The 20,969-nt window shown below is 37.7% G+C and overlaps 1 protein-coding gene across 3 annotated transcripts in view; it reads right to left on the bottom strand.

The window, feature by feature from the left end:
• Positions 1 to 1,318: 1,318 nt before the first annotated feature.
• Positions 1,319 to 20,969, bottom strand: part of LOC124158498 (phosphatidylinositol 3,4,5-trisphosphate 3-phosphatase TPTE2-like) — a 29,724-nt gene continuing 10,073 nt past the window's right edge. The window contains exons 1-11 of one of the 3 annotated variants that reach the window (XM_046533618.1): positions 18,151 to 18,253; positions 17,597 to 17,803; positions 16,858 to 17,085; positions 14,526 to 14,642; positions 11,758 to 11,977; positions 9,190 to 9,332; positions 5,314 to 5,545; positions 4,698 to 4,904; positions 3,494 to 3,589; positions 2,916 to 2,989; positions 1,319 to 1,532 (exon numbers count right to left, since the gene is read on the bottom strand). In XM_046533618.1, the coding sequence (XP_046389574.1) occupies positions 1,418 to 1,532; positions 2,916 to 2,989; positions 3,494 to 3,589; positions 4,698 to 4,904; positions 5,314 to 5,545; positions 9,190 to 9,332; positions 11,758 to 11,977; positions 14,526 to 14,642; positions 16,858 to 17,085; positions 17,597 to 17,803; positions 18,151 to 18,164 (1,653 nt within the window). In that variant the 5' untranslated portion in view covers positions 18,165 to 18,253 and the 3' untranslated portion in view covers positions 1,319 to 1,417. The other 2 variants (XM_046533619.1, XM_046533621.1) reach the window with 2 other exon arrangements.

The raw sequence follows: 20,969 nt of genomic DNA, 5'->3' as shown, positions 1-20,969 counted from the left end.
ATTGTGAAATACAATCTAAGCCCATGCTAAGTCTCCAAGCACCCCCATCCTTTCAGGCGTCCCCCAAGGCAGTGTTCTCGGACCTCTTCTCTTTTCCCTCTTCATTGACGATATTACGAGCTGTGCACTTTCTAACGCATGTGGAATTCTCCTCTTTGCAGATGACTGTAAAATATTCAAAAGAGTTGAGAATACTTCTGACTCTCAGTCTTTGCAGTCTTCCCTTCATTCCCTCGAGGCCTGGTGCCTTCAGTGGCAACTCAAAATTAATACAAGCAAATCAAAATACATACCCTTTTCTTTAAAACGCACCCTCAATCCTCATAAATATACTATTTTTAATGAAATTGTTCCCATAGAGTCCACCATCAATGACCTGGGTGTTACTTTCGACCCCAAACTAACTTTTCTTCCTCACCTAAATAAAATGAAAACCAAGGCCATGTCAGTCGTGGGTGTTCTTTAACGACTCACTTCTGTTACTGATCCAATCACCATGAGAGCTATTTTCACCGGTTGCGTTCTCCCAATCCTCGAGTACTGCTCCGTTATTTACTCCACTGCCAGCCCCTCCAACCTTAAAATTCTTGAACGCCCAGTTAATTTCTTTATTTCAATAGTCCGACACCGTGTACCTCACCTCCGTAATTCTTCTCGCTCTGAAGTAATGTCTGCCCTATCATTGGTCCCACTATCCTCCCGAAGGAATTTCCACGATATTTCCTTCCGATCTTCAGATATGCTGCCTTTCTTTTCACTCCACATTCCCACCCGCTCCGTCCGTAATAACCACCTACTACACCAACCTAAATTCCATCTTTCTCTCTCTCAGAGATCACTTTTTTACAGACTCCCTACCTCCTTCAATTCCATTTCGAGTACTCACCCTTCCCTGGATCTTTCAATGCCCATAAGATTATTCAAGAGGCAACTTCGAAAAGCCATCTACTGAATCCCTTTTTTTTCTTTTTTATATCCTTTTTATAGTTTTTTTTATAGTTTGTATTTGTTAAAGCTGCAGATTTTATGTTTTGTATTCAATGTAAAGGCCATTATGGCTGTGTTTGAATAATTTAATAAATAAATAAATAAATAAGACTGCAGGCGGCTCATGTTAGCCCCCTTGAGAGAGCAGAGACTTAGGTGCCTGGGTACGTTGCAATAATATCCATTTGCAGGAGAGAGATAGATGACCTCCCCTCTCTTAAGTAGGCTCATGCCATGCTCAAATAGGCAGAAATTTATTCTGCACTTCAAGCTAATTACAATGGAACAAATCTAAGGTTTTTAGGTATTATACAGCAAACAAAAACTAGCATATTTTGCAAAAACAAATTTATCAAAAATGTATAAAATTTACAACAATGTAATAGGAACAGGCTCATGCAATGTGGCATCTTGTATAATTTTGATTAAATTAATGTACAAGTTCAGGTTTTTCAAATAAAAGTTCTACAGAGAATCCTTTCCGGAATGTTTTCCAAGTTTTCCGCTTATGGGGATTATCCAAATCTTCTCTGGCTAGATATAACCTGAAATGCATCAACATTTTATTAACTTCATTTCTATGGTTCTATCTTTTTTATTGTTATTTCTATCTTTCAAATGTTTTACTCTTTAAAAGAATTTTTTGATTCAAATTTTTAAAGGAGTGGAATGAGTGATTAATTTTAGTTACATATACCATTTGTTAATATGTATTTTATCTTATCTTGTACATGCACTTTGCGTAATTCATTGACGTGCCTTATATTGATGCACAATGCTGTTATCAATCTCTGGGCAAATACATAAATGAGTACCACACATAATTTTTAGGCTAGAGTGGTTCTCTCTTTTTCCTTTCTAGCTGCCAATTATTCAGAAAATGTAATGTATATGTTAAGTAGTAATTTATTTTTCAAAGAATGGACATAATATATTAAATCTTCCATCTTAAAACTAAACCATAAACAAGCTGAATAAATAAAGAATAAAAGTTTTAAATACCAGTCAAAGAAGGACATAAAAACTAAACTGAATTGTGAAACACCAAAAATATAAGAAAAAGTAGAGATGTAAAAGTTAGGTATTAGATAGTTATTGGACATTTTGCATTGAACAACTAATTGCCTTGACCTGGGAAAACCAGTAATTATTATTGAATTTTCACTGCCATAAGAAGGAAGTGGATTCTCCATAAATTCTTACCCATTGTAAGTTAGAAAAAAATGCTAGTTAGTACATAGTTAATTCTTTTCAAACCATCAACAATGACTTTGAGATACATTTATCATCTGGCATCTGTGCTGCTTGTAATTAATTTACCATGGAATTAAGCCTCAAAAACTTAGAATTATTCTTAAATTAAATATTTTCAAATTTTTGACACCCTATTAGAAGCCAAACATCTTTAACATTGATGTTTGAAACATAGGCAATCCTCACTAGAAATTGGTATGTGTAATTTTGGGATAGGATGATCACTCTTATATCTGCATATACTTTTTATTGCGTCTTTCGTGCATCTAAAAAAATCAAATGCATTACAAATTGTTTGCGGATAAGCGACGTTTGTACATTTTTATGGAATATTTTATTTGGTGCGACATGATTTGACACAAAGGCATCGTTGTTGAGTACAGAGATATTTAGTGAACAGTCCCCATACGTTATTTGCTTGGAACCCATTATAGTCCCCATATGTTAATGAACAGTCCCCTTATGTTATTTGCTAGGAACAAGGGGGAAAGGTAATGGAAAGGTTGGGGTGGAAGCCAAATATATATATCAATTTCATTGCATTACAATTCCTTTAATGGTAGAGGGAGGGATTAATTGGACATCAATGTATAAAATAAGCACTTCTGTAGAGAATATTTTTATAATGATGTTAACTTATACTAAAGACACAATACATATAACTATTTACCTACCGGTTATTTTCAATGAATGCCGTATGGAACCAAAAGTAGAATGGAGCATTTTCATATCCTTTTGGGATACTTTTCTGAAAGAAGAGCAATGCATCACAGATAAAGAAAGTCATAAAAGAAATGAGGACAAGAAATGCTCATCTTGCCCTAGTCATCTCAAATGCATCTAATTCCAGTAAAATTCCTCCAAATTACTGAAAAGAGCAGCTATTCCTTAGCTGGTACCACTTTCATACCCTGCTGTCTCCTTCACCTTATGTTTTTCTGTTTCAGAGCAAGTGATCTTCAAAGCTGTGAAGACCGATACATATTATGGCATGAACTCCAGACTGGATAATTAGCTCTTGCTTTTTGGCCTCTAAAAATTACCAGCCTTTAACTTATTAAATTAATATTCATTTAATACAAGTATTGCTTCCTGTGAGGCTTCCCATCAATTTATATTAAACTTATTGCTTAGCCTTAGCTTTCAATTTTTATTAAACTCTTTGCTTTCAATTATACTTAATGCCCTCCTACCAAACCTAATGCTTCAATCTTGTTTTCCTAAGGTTTTAATGATTGAAAATTTTACTTACAGATGAGCATTGGAATAGAAGTCTTACATCTTCAGTTAGAATTGGGCTGTTGATAAGGTGGATTTCCAATGTGTCCTCTTGAAAATTGTGATTCACCTGCAAGAAAATGGTTATTGCAGCATTAATTAATAGGAATTCTATACCTATAACTGCATTACATATAAAGAGAATGTTTGCATTATTTTGTGTCACTCCCCTGACTTGAAGATTACAAACTAGAGGAGAGGTATGGGAGATACTTCTTAGCATATCTTTCTGGAAGGTTTTTTAAACATTCATTTTGCAGCAATCACATATTTCTCCATTATAATTTAGTAAAACTGGTCAGTTTTACTAAACTGATGTGGAAAGATACAAATAATGGTAGGGGCATCATCTACACATATGAAGAAATTGATTTAACAATTGCAACTTATTGACTTGGCATTCCAACTCCATTGGCAACCAATAGGTTGGTTGTCTTGTTTATGGGTCAATCTGTCTTTCATTCTTTGCTCAAATAGAATTCACAAAGTAATTCCATCCTCAAAATATCTAGTTTTCTGTGCTTAATGAATACATAGAACTAGGCATTAATTCGACAAAGTCCAACTTGTCTTTCACACCATAAGACCTTCCTCATGTCTTATGCATTCCCCTATGAAAAAATTGTATAAAACTGTTTCAAATTTTTATACATTGCCATGACAATGTATAAGAATGTATAAAAATTGGAAACAGTTTTATATTATTTTTTCATAGGGGTTTGCTCTCACCATGGGAAATAGCCGAATCTGCAGTGATCTGTAGATTCATTGGATATGCAGGAGAGATCAGTCGAAATAATTGAAAGACTGATAATCCATTCATAGCCATTTTATTTAAAAAATTTACTTTCATATTTACGGTTATTTATCTCTGAAACGTTAGGTCCCATTTCTCTTTGAAAAACTTGTTGTTTTGCCGTAAAGCACCAGAAGTATATTCCACTGGTTTTTCTACCAATGGGATGTGAACACATGCCCACAAAATGGTTTTCATGCAAATGCAAACCTTGAATGATAATTCTGTATCCATTTTACCTCTCTGGACCTTAGTCATCCTGTTCCGCAAAAATGGTTGACATTTTCAAATACACTGCTGTTTTAAGTTACGATTTTGGAAATATTCCAGTATAACTGAGGTTCTAGTACCTCTGACACCCATCATCATTTCAATATCTTACTTGGCAATTCCGAAATGATCCCATGTCAGCAGTAAACACCACGTTATCTCTTCCTAATGAGATTTCCACTGAAAAATCAGATCCAGTTCCATTCCCAACTCCTGCCATTTGGTCAATTTTAATGGAACGCAGAATGAGATTCTTTTTAGGAGGTAGCTTGCCACCCCATTGCTTTAGAGTTTTTTCAAAATACCGGACATAACGACTCTGAAAGAAAAGGCAAGTAGGTGTCATTAGCCGCCATTAACTTCAGAAACCTCTTCGGCCAATATTCCTTTATTCTTTTTTTATAATTTTTTTTAAAGTGATAAAACTAGAGCACAGAAAAAAATCTATCATCAACAGACAGCAACTCATATTGCAGTGGCCAAAGTTTCATTCATCCCGCCAAAAATATTTAAGTCTAGCTACTCATTGGCTTAAATGACAACGTATGTAGTCAGGAAAATCTTAATGCCAATTAATGTTGAGTAGATTACATCTTCTAATGCTGGGAAAAACAATTAAGGATTCCAATGGGGATAATAAGTTTTTATAAGGTACATTTTTCTTGAATACTAACAAAATTAATTCATGAAGCACAGGTAAATTCAACGATAACATGATTTAAGATTACCTGACTAGGGGTCTCCACTCCTTGAAATATGCTGCCCACCTCCAAATCAGTTCGTCTGTCTCCAAAATAAGTTAAGCAGTCATCTGCTGATGGTAGAAGTCCAGCCGATATTAGCCAGACACACACCATTGTCCCAGTTCTTCCTTTCCCTCCCTTGCAATGCACTGCTATGACATTCACTGGGTCCTCATCTAACCATCTTTTTACACTATCTTTGAATTCTAACATTTGTCTTCATCGTTCATGAAAATTAAGATTTTAGTGATAATATTTATCGCACACAAGCACAACTTAATGGCCTCCTCATGACACACAGTAGAAATGATTTCCCTCATGGACTGCATGGGATTAGATCCTTTTAACTATAAATGTACATAATTTAAATTCCTTAGCTTCAAAGTTCAAAGGACCTAGAACTATGTATGAAACAGACAAGCACCACGAGATGATAAAATAGGCCCCCAAGCTGTTAAAACCAGATCAGAAATTTTAACCTACTGTGGATTCAGTACACAATCCAAGGTGATTTTTCAGATTTTTTTAAAATTTCAATTTTGTTCCTTTTGCTCAGAGTGTAATTAGTCAGGAAATTCAATAGCGTATTCAATAACTAAACATGTTTTTTACAAAACCGAGATTACAGGCACTGATGCTCTTAAACTGATTCCTCATTTGGAAATAATGCAGATCCAACATACTGAGGAATTCATTTTGCCATCTGTCCTCCAGAATGGATTAATATCATAACACAAGGGTCTACTCTACGAAGATTTATTAATTTTAAATGCAAAACTTAACTTCACAGAAGAATTTAACCATTTTCCAAAATCTGCTTTTCCTTCAATTTCAGAGTCAGAGAAACTCAAAAAAAGAAATGAAACAAAGAGTACCAATACGTCTACATAATACTACACTAAATTCTCTCAAATATTTTGAAAAAGGAGAATACAGTACACTCCCAATTATCCTAATGGCTAATGACGGGGAGAGACAGCACAAATAATCGGAAAACATGGATAACTCAAACTTTCACTTAAATGTCTTGCAATGTTCATTATTATTATAGTACATATTCTACCGATTAAGGTAGTTTCCATGGAGTACTAAAGAAGTGATCTGGGAGCCTCCCTTTCTTTCCAGCGCTACCTTCTTTAATTCACTGTAAGGCCTACTCCCTTTCAATCTATCTAAAAATCCTATTCTTTTCCTTCCCCCCCCCTCTTTTCCCTAACACTCTACCCTCCAACACCATTTTCAATATCCCCTTACCACTAAGTACCCCCCCATCCATACCTTCTGTCTCCTCTGTACCTCATCTAAAAGCTGCCTCTCCTCACCCACCATGTCCAGCACTTCGTCGTTCCTCCTCCTCTCCGTCCACTTCACCCTCTCCATTCTTCTCCATACCCACATCTCGAATGCCTCCAATTTTCTCTCGTCCTCCTTCCTTAGTGTCCATGTTTCCGCACCGTAAAGCACTAGACTCCAGATCAGACTCTTCAATAACCTTTTCTTTAAACTCTTACATAACGATCCTGTCAGAAGCTCCTTCCTGTTCATGAACGCCTCTTTTGCTAATGCAATTCTCTTCCTAATGTCCTTACTACTGTATCCATTTTTCTCTAACGTACTGCCTAAATAGTTGAACTGCTCAACCTGCTCAAGTTTTTCACCTCCCACCTTTATCTTAAGTCTCACATTCCTCACTCGTGATGCTGCAATTTTGGTAGCTGAAAAACCGTCTTCACGAAATCTTCCGGCCAACATTCCTCCTCATTGATCCTGCGTACTAGTTCGAAAAACCTTTTCTTATCTTCCTTCCATAGATTCTTCAGAAGCTCACATGGGATATTTGGCATTCATATCACGAATTGCATTCTCTATTTCTGAATCTAATGTCCCTGGCCCAAGATTATCCTCCCCCACTTCACTTTCATCCTCTAAAGTCAATATCTCCGGTCTGTTCTTTCCTTCATGGATATCCTCCACGTATTCCTTCCATCTACTCTGTACCTCTTCTCACTTGGTTAGCATCCTTCCATCTTTAGCCTTAATTTTAGGCATGGTTTGCCATCTTTTGCTGCCCGATAGCGACTTAACTTAGCCATATAACGTGCCTACCTCTCCTTCCATATGAAACTTTTCCATTTCCTCAAACTGTCTTTTCCTCCAAGCCCCCCTTGCTCTCTTAGTTTCATGTCGTAATCGATTATTAATTTGTTCTACTGTCAACGTAACCAATTGACTTCTCAGCCATTTTGACTATTCCCATTTTAATATTATCCCATCTTTTCTCAACAGTCTTCGTACTTTCAATCTCCCGTATACTAATGTCCACTAGTTCCTGATATTCTATCCTCATACTCCCCTTCAGGGCTCCTACGTTCCATTTCTTCGCCTTCCTAGCTTTCATAAGTCTTTTGAATCTTATGTTACATTTCATAAGTACTTGGTTGTGGTCTGAATCCGCATCTGCTGCTGGGAAGCTGTGCCAGTTTTACACACTATTCCTAAACCTCTGTCTTACCATAATGTAGTCTATTTGATATCTCCCTACATCCCCTGGACTTTTCCTTGTGTACCTTAGCTCTTTATGATGTTTGAACCACGTGTTTGTGATGAACAACTTGTTTCTCCTGTGAAATTCTGCTGCTTTCTCACCTCTGTCCCTGACTGAAGCGTTCCACTCCCCCATCACTATCAGATTTTTCTTACCCGGTGTGTCTCTAATTATTTCCTCGAGCTGTTCATACACCTCATCTACTTCTTCCTCCCTATGATTGCTAGTGGGCATGTAAACTTGGACCACCACAAGGTTGGTGGGCCACGCCTCAATTTCTACCACCAGAATCCTATCGCTTACCTGGTCTATACCAACCACACGCTTAACCATCTTCCCGTTTAATACTAAAGCTACCCCATGCTGGCTTTCCTCCCCTCCACTATATATAACCCTATACCCATCACTCCAATAGTCCCCCCCCATCCCTCAACCTCACCTCGCGTAATCCTAAGATCGCTATCTATCCTCCCTTTAACATTTCCCTTGTTATATTTTCTAACTTCCCCGCCCTTATCATAGTCCTCACATTCCACGTCCATACATTTATAGCCGACTTCTTCTTCTCCATCTTCTTAGTCTTCTTTTCTTCCTTCTTCATTGCTGCTCCTGGTGATGATGATAAGTCTCTGCAAGGATTTAGCGTGTTTACGACCCCAAGGACCTTGCCAACCTTGCTGCCGTGACCGACACCCGCCCTTTGCGGACGGGTCCTTGTTGATGAGATTCCGAGGCTCATTTGGTTGTACTCCATGTTTCCAGGGAAGAGATAGTTGGTAGGGTTTCCCACTTCCATTGCAACAGTGTTTTTCATGTGACACCATCACGTGGACTACCTTTCGTCTCGCTCCTACCCTTCCACCCCACGTAGTCGCGTCTCGCACAAGTTGCCCAGGTTGCAACTGCTGTGGGACGTGTATCTGTGATCACGGAGCGCGGTTGCGCACTGCGAGGCTTGGAAAACAGGAACACAGTGCTCCCGTGAATGCAGCTAGCGCGGGATTGCTTCCGTTTAATGAAGGGGATTCTAAGGGAAATAATAAGCCCGGTGTATCCTAGCAGTAATGCAGTAATTCCTGATAGTTTTGCGTCGGATTTTATTTTTTTTAAAAAGATCACGAAAGAATTGAGCGTGAGTGAAAATCATGCACAGATAATCCACAACCTGGATAAACTGCAGCCGGATAATAGGTATTCTGCTGTATAAGAATTATAAATCAAATTCTACAATCATAAATCATGGACTATGAGACATGATAGAGCTCCCTACAGATTCAACCCATCAGTACATATAATAAAAATTAATGTGATCTTACCGTAGAGTAGGCACATTATGGTCATCTATAGAGTATCTCTCCACCCTTCCATGAAAGAATGAAGTATCATATGATCGCTCACTGCACAAGTTATAAACTTTGTAATGTCCTTCATGTTTAGTGTCCAGAAACCTCGCCACTTCCTATGGATAAAGTTGACAGTCGTTTATTATTCATGCAAAATTTAGTCCAAGTAGTAATCTTGGGGAGATATTTCCACAGCAAAATTTCAACAAGGTTTGGCATTCCTAATATATAATAAAACGAAGGAAAATTACATGCTATAGGTACTGGTATGAAATAAGATGAGCTAAAATAATCAACTTTGAAATGAACATTGTTATGTAATTATGTAAAATCACAAATGTTCAGTATCCAGGGAATATGATTTTCCATTACATATAAGGAGAGTATCATCTAAGATCAAAAATTTATATTTAAAAGAAAATCCTCTGATGACCACTGTAATGATCAAATACAGGACCTTCAAATTATATAACTTTTAAGTAGAACACCATACCACCCCTTCATCATTAGTTGAGGGCATCTCATCTTTGTAATATTGGCTTCATTAAGGAGCACCTAGATTTTAAAAAGCCGGAAGATGGACAGCATAAGTAATATTAAATTGAAATCTATTCGACCTACATCCATATGTAATGGAGCCCAAATTGTAGCCCCCTTAACCCTTTGCACTGAAATGACGAGACTAGCTCGTCATGAACCTCCGTTGCCAAATTGCGGAATGACTAGTGTAGCTAGTCATCACATTTTTATAATTTTAGCACTAATAAGGGGATTAATATAAATACTTTGAAGCTTTAACAATGTTAAAGCATCCATAATGAACAACATAAAGAACTTATATGAGTGGTTTGGAAGCCAAGGGGTTCAAGTGATTTCTTTTTTCTATACACAGTCAGGTACAGAAATTAGGTATAGAAAGCGAATGAGAAGAATTAGATATTTGATATAGTGCATTTGATTTTCCACTAGAGGTCAGCATAGAACTGAGACTCGCTCGAATCCCTTGGCAACCAATTTTTGTGTATTTCTTCTAACAATTAACTTTACCTAACTCTGTTCAGATAAAAATCACTTGTACCCCTTGGCTTCTCACCCCCTCATATTTCATGAAATATGAATCATTAAAAATAATGATATGATTTTATACAAGTAGCGATAGCTGTGTTCTCCATGTATTTAACTTTGCAATACAGAATAATAATAAGAACTTTTTATTTCACTGCTCTATGTTGATTACAAACTATAAAATACCATTTCATTATCTAACATTCCATTTAAAAAGCACCGCCAAAAAATAAATACATAGAAGATAGGAGCACAATATGCATAAAATAAATTTAAGTGGAAGGGATTAACACTTTCGCACCAAATGCCGCTCATATGTGGCAAGGATTTTCTTTGCAAAAGAATGAAAGCCGCTCATGTGCTACATCAATTTTCCAATGCAAACAAACCAAAGTCACATATATGCAGCACACGGTTGAGGCAAGTGACAGCCGTGGACACAATAGACCCAGGTATGTGGTCATCTCTCAAGGCCCAACTTAGCGCAAGCCCAAGCCCTTCCTAGGCCGCCCAGATCGACCATTTCCTAAGCCCTTTTCGCTGTCACCCATTGCTATTTGCAGTGTTTTAAAAAAAATGTTTATTGCTTATCTGATAAATCTAAAGTTAGAAATGAATTCTCCTTTTTCGCTTATCACATGGAAATTTCAAACAGAGTTCTTGCATTTATATCAACAGTTCAGTTCCACATAAGTCGATACACAATATAAAAATACTAAAAATCCATTAATATGAACATTAGAACTTCACTCATAATTTCTTCAGGCTCAGAAAAACACAGGGAATTCATTTCACATATTAAAAAAATTACGGGAACAACAAATATTTATTTATATAAAACACAGCTATTTCATTTAGTTTACAGTGGACTCACTCCATGAAGGAGTCTTTTAATCCTTCTAGGGTCTCGGACAGTGGGGGAGGAAACGGATTGGCATCCCGCTGAGTTGAGTCCCCACCTCAGGACGGGTGCAAACCTCTGCCTTCCCTCAACATGAGAGAGTTTTCTACTGGGGAGTGCAAAACATTTTCAAGGGACTCGTTTAAGGAATGCTAATTTCAGGGGCGCAGCTAGGAATTAAGGCTGCGAGGGGGTTTAGGTGCAACTAATACTGGGGTGTAAGGAGGTATGGAATACCCACCAGGATAAGCGGTAGGTGCAAGATTAATAAATTGTGAAATTTTAAGAGAAACGGTTCAAAATGGTGAGTTTTATGGCTTTCTGAGGGATATTTTATTAATCCTTACACTATTCTGTTAGTAATATCAATTCAATTAAGTAAAATGGATTCAACTTTAAAATTTCTCTAAGTTCTGCGTGGGGGTTTTAACCCCCAAATCCCCCTCGCTGCACCACTGGCTAATTTAATTACTTGTTGCATATCAGTAATTTTCTTTAACAACCCCAACCTTGGTATGTATCACTTTTAATCTAGTTTGGATCTTGACAATGAATTTATTCATAGAATAATTTACCTTTATTGGATTTCTATACATAGACATCCACCCACTAGAAGGAAAACTCATGGCAATGACTCGAGTTGTGACGTAGGTGAGATCAAGATCAAAGCCATCCTTTTGGTAGCGCCGTTTATTTTGCGACACTGCTTGCCTCAAACCTCTCTCAAGGTTTCTCCGCTCAGTAATGAGACGCACCATTCGCACAGTTCGGAGCAACCGAAGAGCTAATAACATCCTGAAATGCAGTAAAAGACAGTTAATGATCAAATACAAATGTAAACAGTAAATTCACAGTGAAAAGGCAACAACAATTGCACCAGAAGTTAATCATTCTCTCAGTAACTTTAACCTGAAGGTTGGTTTTGGATAGGTTAGGTAGGGCTCACCTCAGACGTAGCCACTGATATGAGAATATTCAGGATTTGAACCCGGGACCCTTGGATCAGCAACTACCCACACGATCCCATCACACATTTATAACAACTTTGATTCTGACAAATAACACCCTACCACCTTCAGATCACAAAGGATATCAAGAGTTCCATGTAACCTCAACACAAAGTCCATCCAATATAACATTTCCCTGAATATATGTAAGGATGCTCATCAGTTTTCCCAAAAAGAACCTCATATCTTTTAAAAACCTCGCATGTAACATTCCTCTGTTCTCCACAAACTGTTAACAATAATTTCAAGATTCGCTTGTAACTTCTGCTTGTCTAATGAATCTCAAAGCTCTTAAATGGCCCCTCAACTTCAATTGTGGAATATCGTGACAACCACCCTTCATCATCCCCCTATTAATAATCTGCTCCCCCAACTTGAAATACATATTTCACTTCCAAAATCGGTGCGCACTTGGTGACCTCAGGTTTTTCCAATGAATAATGAATGCCATGACTAATTCACAAACTCCTGACGTTCTCCTCTTCGTCCCAACCCGTTAAACACAGAACTATTCTCTTCCATCTACCTCACCACTGTTTATCTGTGATTCACAGATCCCTTACTTACAGGCTTCCTTTCACCATCAATTCCCTTTACACTAATACAGTTTACATATCTATTTGGCGATGCAGTATTTGAAGGAGGCGACCGATAGCGGAGGTCATTTGCGACATGAGGGAATTGTAAAGAGAAACCTGATGTCGTGCATAAGCCTGCTCTTAATGTAAGGCATCAAGTGGGCCACAGCTTAATAGCCCATCCGAAGGACAAAGTGTTGCACTTGAAGTGCCTTCCACAAAGCCCTCTGGGATTGGGTTGGTGTGGTGGCTAGAGTGTTGGTTTCACATCTCCTGGGTACGGTTTCAGATCCCAGTGGTGGCAGAGAATCTTCAAGAAACCTCCTGATCCCTGCTCAAATGCTGTGAGGAGGAAACTTTAAGCAAAACACTCAGTCTGTTAGATAATGGGACATTAAGCCGTGGTCCCATTGGCAACTTTCATTAAGAGCAGGCTAACGTCGATGCCAGGTTTCTCTCCACCCTTACTTCTTTCATGGTGCAAATGACCATAGCTGTCGGTCAAATCCTCCATATATTATAACAGACCATCCATTTCCTTATTCACAACCGCCATAAACAAACTTTCTCTCTAATTCCCCTTCTTCTGTTCCTCCTCCCTCCATAATTGTCACTGTGGATGTGGTTGTCAATTCAATGGTTTTATTACATAGTATCTCTATTATACATTTAGTTGTTGAGTGTAATATGTTGTTTTATTTCATGCTATTTTACTATTTGATCCACTGTTTAACACCTAATTTAAAGATCTTCTTTGACGTGCATGGATTTCATGTTGAATAAATAAATTAATTTTCAGCGTACTTATCAAAGATAATAGGCAGATTCCGAGTTGCTTCTACACCTTCAGATTATTTTTTCAAAGTGAGGGTGCCATTAAAAGAGAAAATGAGAAAGACAAGAATTGACCCATTGAAGCCAAGCATATGCTATGGTAGCAGGAGATATTCTAACTCGAAAGGACAAGTGTAAGGTGTAGTCGCCAATCAGTGAAATGTCCCGCTTAGCACATTCAGCACAGAGCACGCCAATTGACGTGGTCCCATCCAAGCCGAGATACGGAGCACGTCAATTAAAGTGCTCTGCAGGTCGGACTTTCTCCGCCTCCGTACGTGACTAATATCCACTTTCGAGTCTTCCGATTGTATGCATGGCCTTCAGCAAGCTTCCTTCTTTCGACTCGTGAGCGCCATTTGTAAATAGCAGTATTTGAACGGAAGTTATGGCACAAAAACCACTTTCTATTTTTCTTTCTTATTTTATCGGCCGATTCTGTTGATGTTCATGAAAATCGGGCCCGCATTAAATGTGTTAATGCAAAAACCATAAGGCCTAAATTAAGAGGAACAGGAAAAAACAAGGAGTAGCTAACTTCAGGGCTTCTAATGGGTGGTGAATCTACTTTAAGAAAAGACACCAAATAACTTTCCAAAAATTATCTTGAGAGGATATGAATGCCAAGTAAGAGTTAACTCAGGCACATGGCTGAGGGTTAGGGGGAGCTTCAGCCCCTACCCCCAACAAATTCTTCCTTGTGGTGACAGTATATTTTCACTTATGGCTGATATGAATAGGGGCGCATATTTTCCTGGTTTTTTATTTTTTTTCTGACAAGAGGTTAGGATTTTTCTTGCTGATTGGAACTTTAACACCCCCAGAACTGATTTGAATCTGGTCAGTAGCCAAAACTTTATCCACTTTGTAACCATACTCTCCTTAATGAACCAGAAACCGTGCAATTAAACAAAAGACACTTACTTGAAAGGTCGTATAGTGCTGGACTCAACAGCAACATCAACAATGGTTACAACGAAAGTAATTGCTACTACAGCTGTATCGATAATATTGTAAATGGAATCAAAAAATTCTTTCCACCTGTAAAATGAGTTGAGATTACAGATAGGTATGTAAAGGAAAAATTTATAATCAATTATGAGATAAGTAGTACATATAAATAACAAATAAATATAAACATAAATCTCTTTGAGACCCTAACTCCCCTTCCAAATTTGGAGAATTGGCAATCCCTGATTTTTAATCGAACTTGTCCCTTCCCACTATTTAAGCTTGAATCACATGATAACGTCCATTTCTCTGATGGATGAATCCATGAATAGCTTTTCTGAGGCCATAAAAATGGTATCTCACAAGCTTCCATTTTTATCATCCCCTTTTCCATTATTTTTGCTATTCCCCTCAAAGTTCAAAACCTTCATTTCACAGCCAATAATGGTATTCCTTTTAGCTACCTTTGGGTTCTACTTCGCTATGTATTTTTGGGGAAACATAAGGTAGCATCCTCAATACAGATAAAGGTATAAGGATCTCTATCACAGGAGTGATCTCCGCAGCTACCCTCTCCGCAACGTACAGAAAAAATACTATTTTGTGATTCAGACTCGACTGTTTGAGTCCATCCACCTTCCTTTCTCTTTAGCATGCACCACAAAAGAATTAATTCTCAAATAATAACTCTCGTTAATGGAGTCCATAAAGTACCTAAATGAATGGAATGAAGTTATATTATTTTAGTTTGAACGATAGGGTATCTTATAACAGCAGGACAAGAAATCCATTACAAACTAAGGAAGTTTGTTCCCAGGCCACATTCTTAACCACTTCAGGGTTTGATTCGACGTGAGCTGCCATTTAGGAATGCAGGACTAGCTCATTAGAGGTTAATGGGCCCTTCAAAACCAGTACCAATATTATTAACCCTTTCGAGACGGTGGAGTTTTCGTCTTAGCATGACTGCTGTACTGAGCTTCAAAAGACTTCTTTCTCATGGTACCGAGCATTTTTGGAGGACATTCGTTAAGAAGGGTCTCGCGGAACCTTTTTCGACCCCTCCCCGCTAGGACTCTGCATTATCTCAGACTGCGAGAGTAGTTGTGCTCCCTCTTTTCCGGGTTTACGACCATACCTGCGGCATTGGTTCGCGGTCAACTTATGTATTGCTTATATGTATTTAGCAAAATGGATAATTGTTACTTGCACGTAAATTGTAGACTTTGAATTGAATTCCTCATTTTTTTCTGAGTATTGTCAGATTTTAAAGGAAATTCTAAGGTCAATATTAATGCATTTAATGCAGCAACAATTTCCATGTTGATGTTTATACATAACTTGAGATATAAGTTAACATTTATTGTAGAATTTTGTTTAAAAACTGTAAACGCAGCTCTAAAGACAAAAAAATTCAATTTTTAGTTTATTTCTTATGAGAAATGAAGAAATATTTATTTCGAAAACTAACTCGATAAACAATTGTGCAATCGCTGTCCCTTACCGCTAAGAGGGGTTATAAAAGACGAGGGGTCAGGGCACCTGCTCCCGGATACCGAGGGTAAATCCTAAACCCCGCAGAGTTGGGTCCCGAGACAAATACGACATAAACCCGCGACCGTCCTAAAAGGGGGAGAGCTAGAAAACGTATATATATGGCTTTCGTTCCCCTGGCCAGGAAAATCTCACAGGTAAATATACAGCCGTCATCTCCCGGGTCAGGAAATGTCCACACGTGTATTGTAGGGAAAAGGTTAAGAAGTATTAGGCTTTTCTCTTGACTAAAAAAGCCCAATTCTATGGATATTCCTCAAGTTGAGAGCCGGGTCAGATTATTCATGATGTCTGACAATTAGGCTTTTGACTCTGGTAATGTCATCAGGCAATGATGTCAAGTGACTGCCTCAAGCACCAGTCCTATTTTAGTCTGGTGGTTGGTTGCCTAGATTAAAAGCATATTGAAATAACCTTAAAAAGAAAAATCTCAACTGAGACTTGTCCCTTTTGTCGGGCAGCCAATGCAAATCCATCAAGGCCATTGTTCAAAAGAACAGGGAAAAAAACAGAGCAGGACAATAATGAACAACCCAACTGTGAAGGACCCTGGTCCCTCACAGTTGGGTTGCAGCATGGCCTGCAGGCTTTAATTGGAGTAATACGAAGGCAGTCATAGTCTACTCCGGCATCATTCTTTGATGGCGGGGCGGACTATAATAATCTTAAATCTCCAAAGAATAATGTTCTACCCAAGCATTGTTGTTTGATATGTCTAGAAGCAGTGATAGCAGAGTGCATTCATACTCACCCTAATGCAAATATCCTGAGAACTATCTCAACAACAAAATAACATGAGAATATAATTTCAAGAGCTGTAAAAACTATATTCCGAACAGGAATATCTCCTTCAAAATTTCTGTCCTTCAAGCTTCCTGCTACATCAGTCACAGCCAAGCATAAATCAGTTATTATGAGGATGTTGGTCACCAGTCGGAAATACAAACCCTCGACAAATCTTCTCAGCTGGCGATTAAAACTGAAATAATAAAATAGTTCATATCAATAGAATGTTCTGCATGTAGCCAATGATGTGAAAATAAAAGTGGATACAATAACATATGGAATATAAATATTACTTTGCTGATATACATTGTGACTGCATATTATCTCAAAGTGAAATCTTACACCAGCTATTCAGCACTATCGTTACAGAACACTGAAAAACAAGCTCTTTGTAAAGATCAGTTTACATTCCCAAATATATTTAGGATTATGAAGAGAACATTTACTATTGTCATCGTCATCACTTACATGAATTTGATCTCTAAAAGAGAAGGGTCAAGGGGACTTAGGGGCTAGAAGACTGCAGAAATAAAATAGGTAGCGAACCAGGTACACGATTATATCATCAGTAATTTCAATCGAAAACTGAAAACTACTTCATGCTAATTTTTTATATGCCAGAGTCTAATTCTAGGTCGAGAAATTGAACGGTGGCAATTATGCTTTAACTGCAATAGCTTATAAAAACAAAGAAATTTACTTACGAGCCATCATCGAATATGTCTTCATCCTTGAGAATATAATCCTCCGCGTTCCAAAAGAAAACCGAAGCTCTCTGAATGGTTTCCTCTCGGCTGGATACAGGACTTATGGAACTATTCATTTCCTGAGAAATGTTATCCGATGCTTCCGAACTGGGTTTTGCCTTAGACTTCTCCCCTTCTTCTTCCATTTTCTGATACTTCGGCATCCTTGAAAGAAAATTTCAAAAACACGCTTCCGTATGTAACCTCAGACCCAAGCATTAGAAGATCACCCGTTTCCCTCGATATTTAGCCGCATGTACGATGAATAAAAAAATCAGGTAAACCGTTTAATACCCTACTTTGAACAATATTGTGAACTATCAATCAATTTAGTCGGTGAAAACTTTGTAAGTCAGGTTAAATATCCCTTTAGATTGTGATGTTTTCAATGACAACTACTAGATATACAAATATGTTCACACAAATTAACAACACGCCATCGATTAGAGAAGTAATCGAACGAGATGATTCATCAAATAATACAGTAGTCTTATGCACAGATATTTATTTACGTGATTGTTAACATTTGGAGCTAGCTGCCCTGTTAAAGTGATTCTTGTTGACACGACCCCGAGATTGACACACCCCCCCGAGTCCTTTCAAAACTTTTGAGAAGAGATGTCAACGCCACCTTTTTTAATATTATATAACATTCATGGAATGCTGTTTTACGAGTTAATTTTTTTTCCTATTTTTCATCACGATACTTTGACATTTCACTGGAGAAAGGACCGATTTATTTAATCACTGTTTCAGTTAATAGATTAAATTCTTAGTTTTTTCTTTATTTCATGGAATAAACCCGGGAGATTCAAAACTTCTTAAAAAGGTGGCAAAATGTATTGTAGTCTAGAGGCTGTTATTTGCAATTCAACTGTAGAAAATTTTCATCATCTGCGAAAAATTGCCATTTTTTCGATTTCAAATTAAACTTCTTCTTGTCATAGAGTGGGCAAATTAAGGAGCAAGGAGAAGTTTTATTAATGATGCTCGTGTAAGTCACTTGAACAAAATACCATATAAAGGAAAAAAATGTCAAATTTTTCGCAGATGATGAAAGCTTTATACAACTCAAACACCAATAAAGGTAATTAACGGTAACGGACATTAATTTACTTTCTGTAAATGCTATAAACATCACTCTTTTTACAATTCTTGCGCAAAAACAGACGTATCCTCATGTTACATATATTTTCTTTCCGAGCCGGTCGGTTAACTTGAATGAGAGTGTTTATTCGATAATTGAAATCGGAAGAGAAACACATTTCATATTTTATTTACAAAGATAATATATTACAAAAATGAAATTATTACATCCCTGTGCAAAAATTAATGAGCTGCAAAAGTCGCACAAGCATATCTATTACCCCGAAGTTCCAATCACTATATTTATGTCTAAATAAATGATTGAGAATTATTTTTTTCTCTACCACCATTTCTGTAGTAGCATTCAGCTGATATTTTGGAGTCCACCATGATAAAGTGTCAGAGAGAAAATGGGCTTGAAAGTGACTGATGCGAAATGCACCTGTTGAATCGATCATGTTCCCATATCACCCTAAATTTTTTCCCGACCCGCTTGGAAATAAATGTATAATGTGAGGAGATTACGTTTGGTTTTACGTAAGAATTGTGAAGAGAGTAACGTGAATAGAATTTTCATGAGGTAAATTAAGATCCTTTTGGCTAGGGAGTTTTCCCATTGGTTGGAAATTTGATTACAAAGACGCAAACGAACGAATTTTAAAAATTGTGGTAAAATTAATAAATTGATTATAATTCAAATTAAAATCTGTGGAGTGGGTGAGCGAAAATTATTGCTAACAATAAATAGAAATATTTACTGGCGGGGAAGTTCATCTCGTCCCTCTCCCATGCAGAGTATCTTCATTATTCCCGCCACATCTTCACTATCGCTTAAATATTTGCATAATATTATTGAAATGAGACATTGCAATAATTTCACTGGATTTTATTTTAACAATACACGTTTCGTTGTTACAAAAAAACATTATCAAGTGCAACATATGTCTGATATGACTTAAGAGTTCTTCCTTTTATACGTCTTGGTGCTTAAGGGGAGTGGGTAAGACGGAGGATGGGGTTTGAGTGTCGAGAAGTGGGGATGTTGAAGATGGTGGCAGAGGGGGTCGTTTAGGGTCTCGGAAGAGGAGCAGGGTGGGTGTGGGAAGAGAAAGGTTCCAGGTTGGGTGAGGGTACCACGAATGCCTTCACTATCTTCCTAAACCTAAGATCGTGCTTCACTATCTTCTTTAGCGTTGTGGTCTTCCAGATGGAGTCCTCGTCCAGATGATCTTCTTCTCTTGGGAGGTCGACCCCGTGTCCTTATTCTATGGTGTGAAGGAGGGAGGGGGGAACAGCGTTTGGGTAAGGTTGTGTGTAAAGGGTTTATAGAAAATTTAAAAAAATAAACTGGATTCCAACAATTTTTCGGGGTCAAAGGGGACGGTTGGAAATCTAGGTCCCACAGATATATAATTATATATATGTGTCTGGGCCCAACCCCCATTTTTGTGGAGAAATGGGTTCGGTGAAGAATGTTTTTTATCACTTCATGGATAAAATTGCTATTTTATGTGTGTCTCGGTCCTTGAAATTGTATGGTCAAAAATGACGAGGGAGAATGAAATAGATTTTCATTCATCAGGGGAGTGTTCTGATTTTTTAGTTTTTGTATGTCCATGATTTCCAGGGCGTATAAATTTTTTCCCTTTTGATTCTAACTGAGTGATGTTGCTTGTAACAACGAAACGCGTCGTGCTAAAATAAAATCCAACGGAAATATTGCGATGTCTAATTTAAATAATATTAAGGACTTCCACCACAACCTGCCTCATATCATACAAGACGTTTGGATAATACATTCAGGTCTCTCTAATTCAGCAGATATTGCGCAAACGGCGACCATGACCGTGCCGTACCAGCGATGGAGGTCTTGCAAGTCTTTTTTGCTATCGATAACGCGGCTTTAAGTATGCGCCTTAACACGCAATTGCAGATAGTGAGTGACTGTTTAGTCTCAGAGGCTCAGAAATACGGGAATCGACCTTTGCGAGAAGGCGTGAGGAGAAAGGCATGGCCAATATAAGACAGCATCATGCAAGATAATAATGCTGTAGATACCTCAAATATGAATTAAAATGGCAGGTGTAAAGAGCGGAGAGAAAAGAGTGTTCTATTATTTCAGTCCTCTTATCCTATGACCGTGCCTGATATCGGGTACATTTCGAATAAATGCTGCCGAGGTCTCAACTCGTTGAATTTATGTATAACGGCTTTAAATTAGCACTTTGCCTTTCAGAATGAAGAG

This window comes from Ischnura elegans, chromosome 5 (genome assembly GCF_921293095.1).
Source record: "Ischnura elegans chromosome 5, ioIscEleg1.1, whole genome shotgun sequence".
NCBI lineage: Eukaryota > Metazoa > Arthropoda > Insecta > Odonata > Coenagrionidae > Ischnura > Ischnura elegans.
The sequence above is the reverse complement of the archived record's forward strand: the minus strand, read 5'-3'. Positions and strand labels throughout refer to the sequence as shown.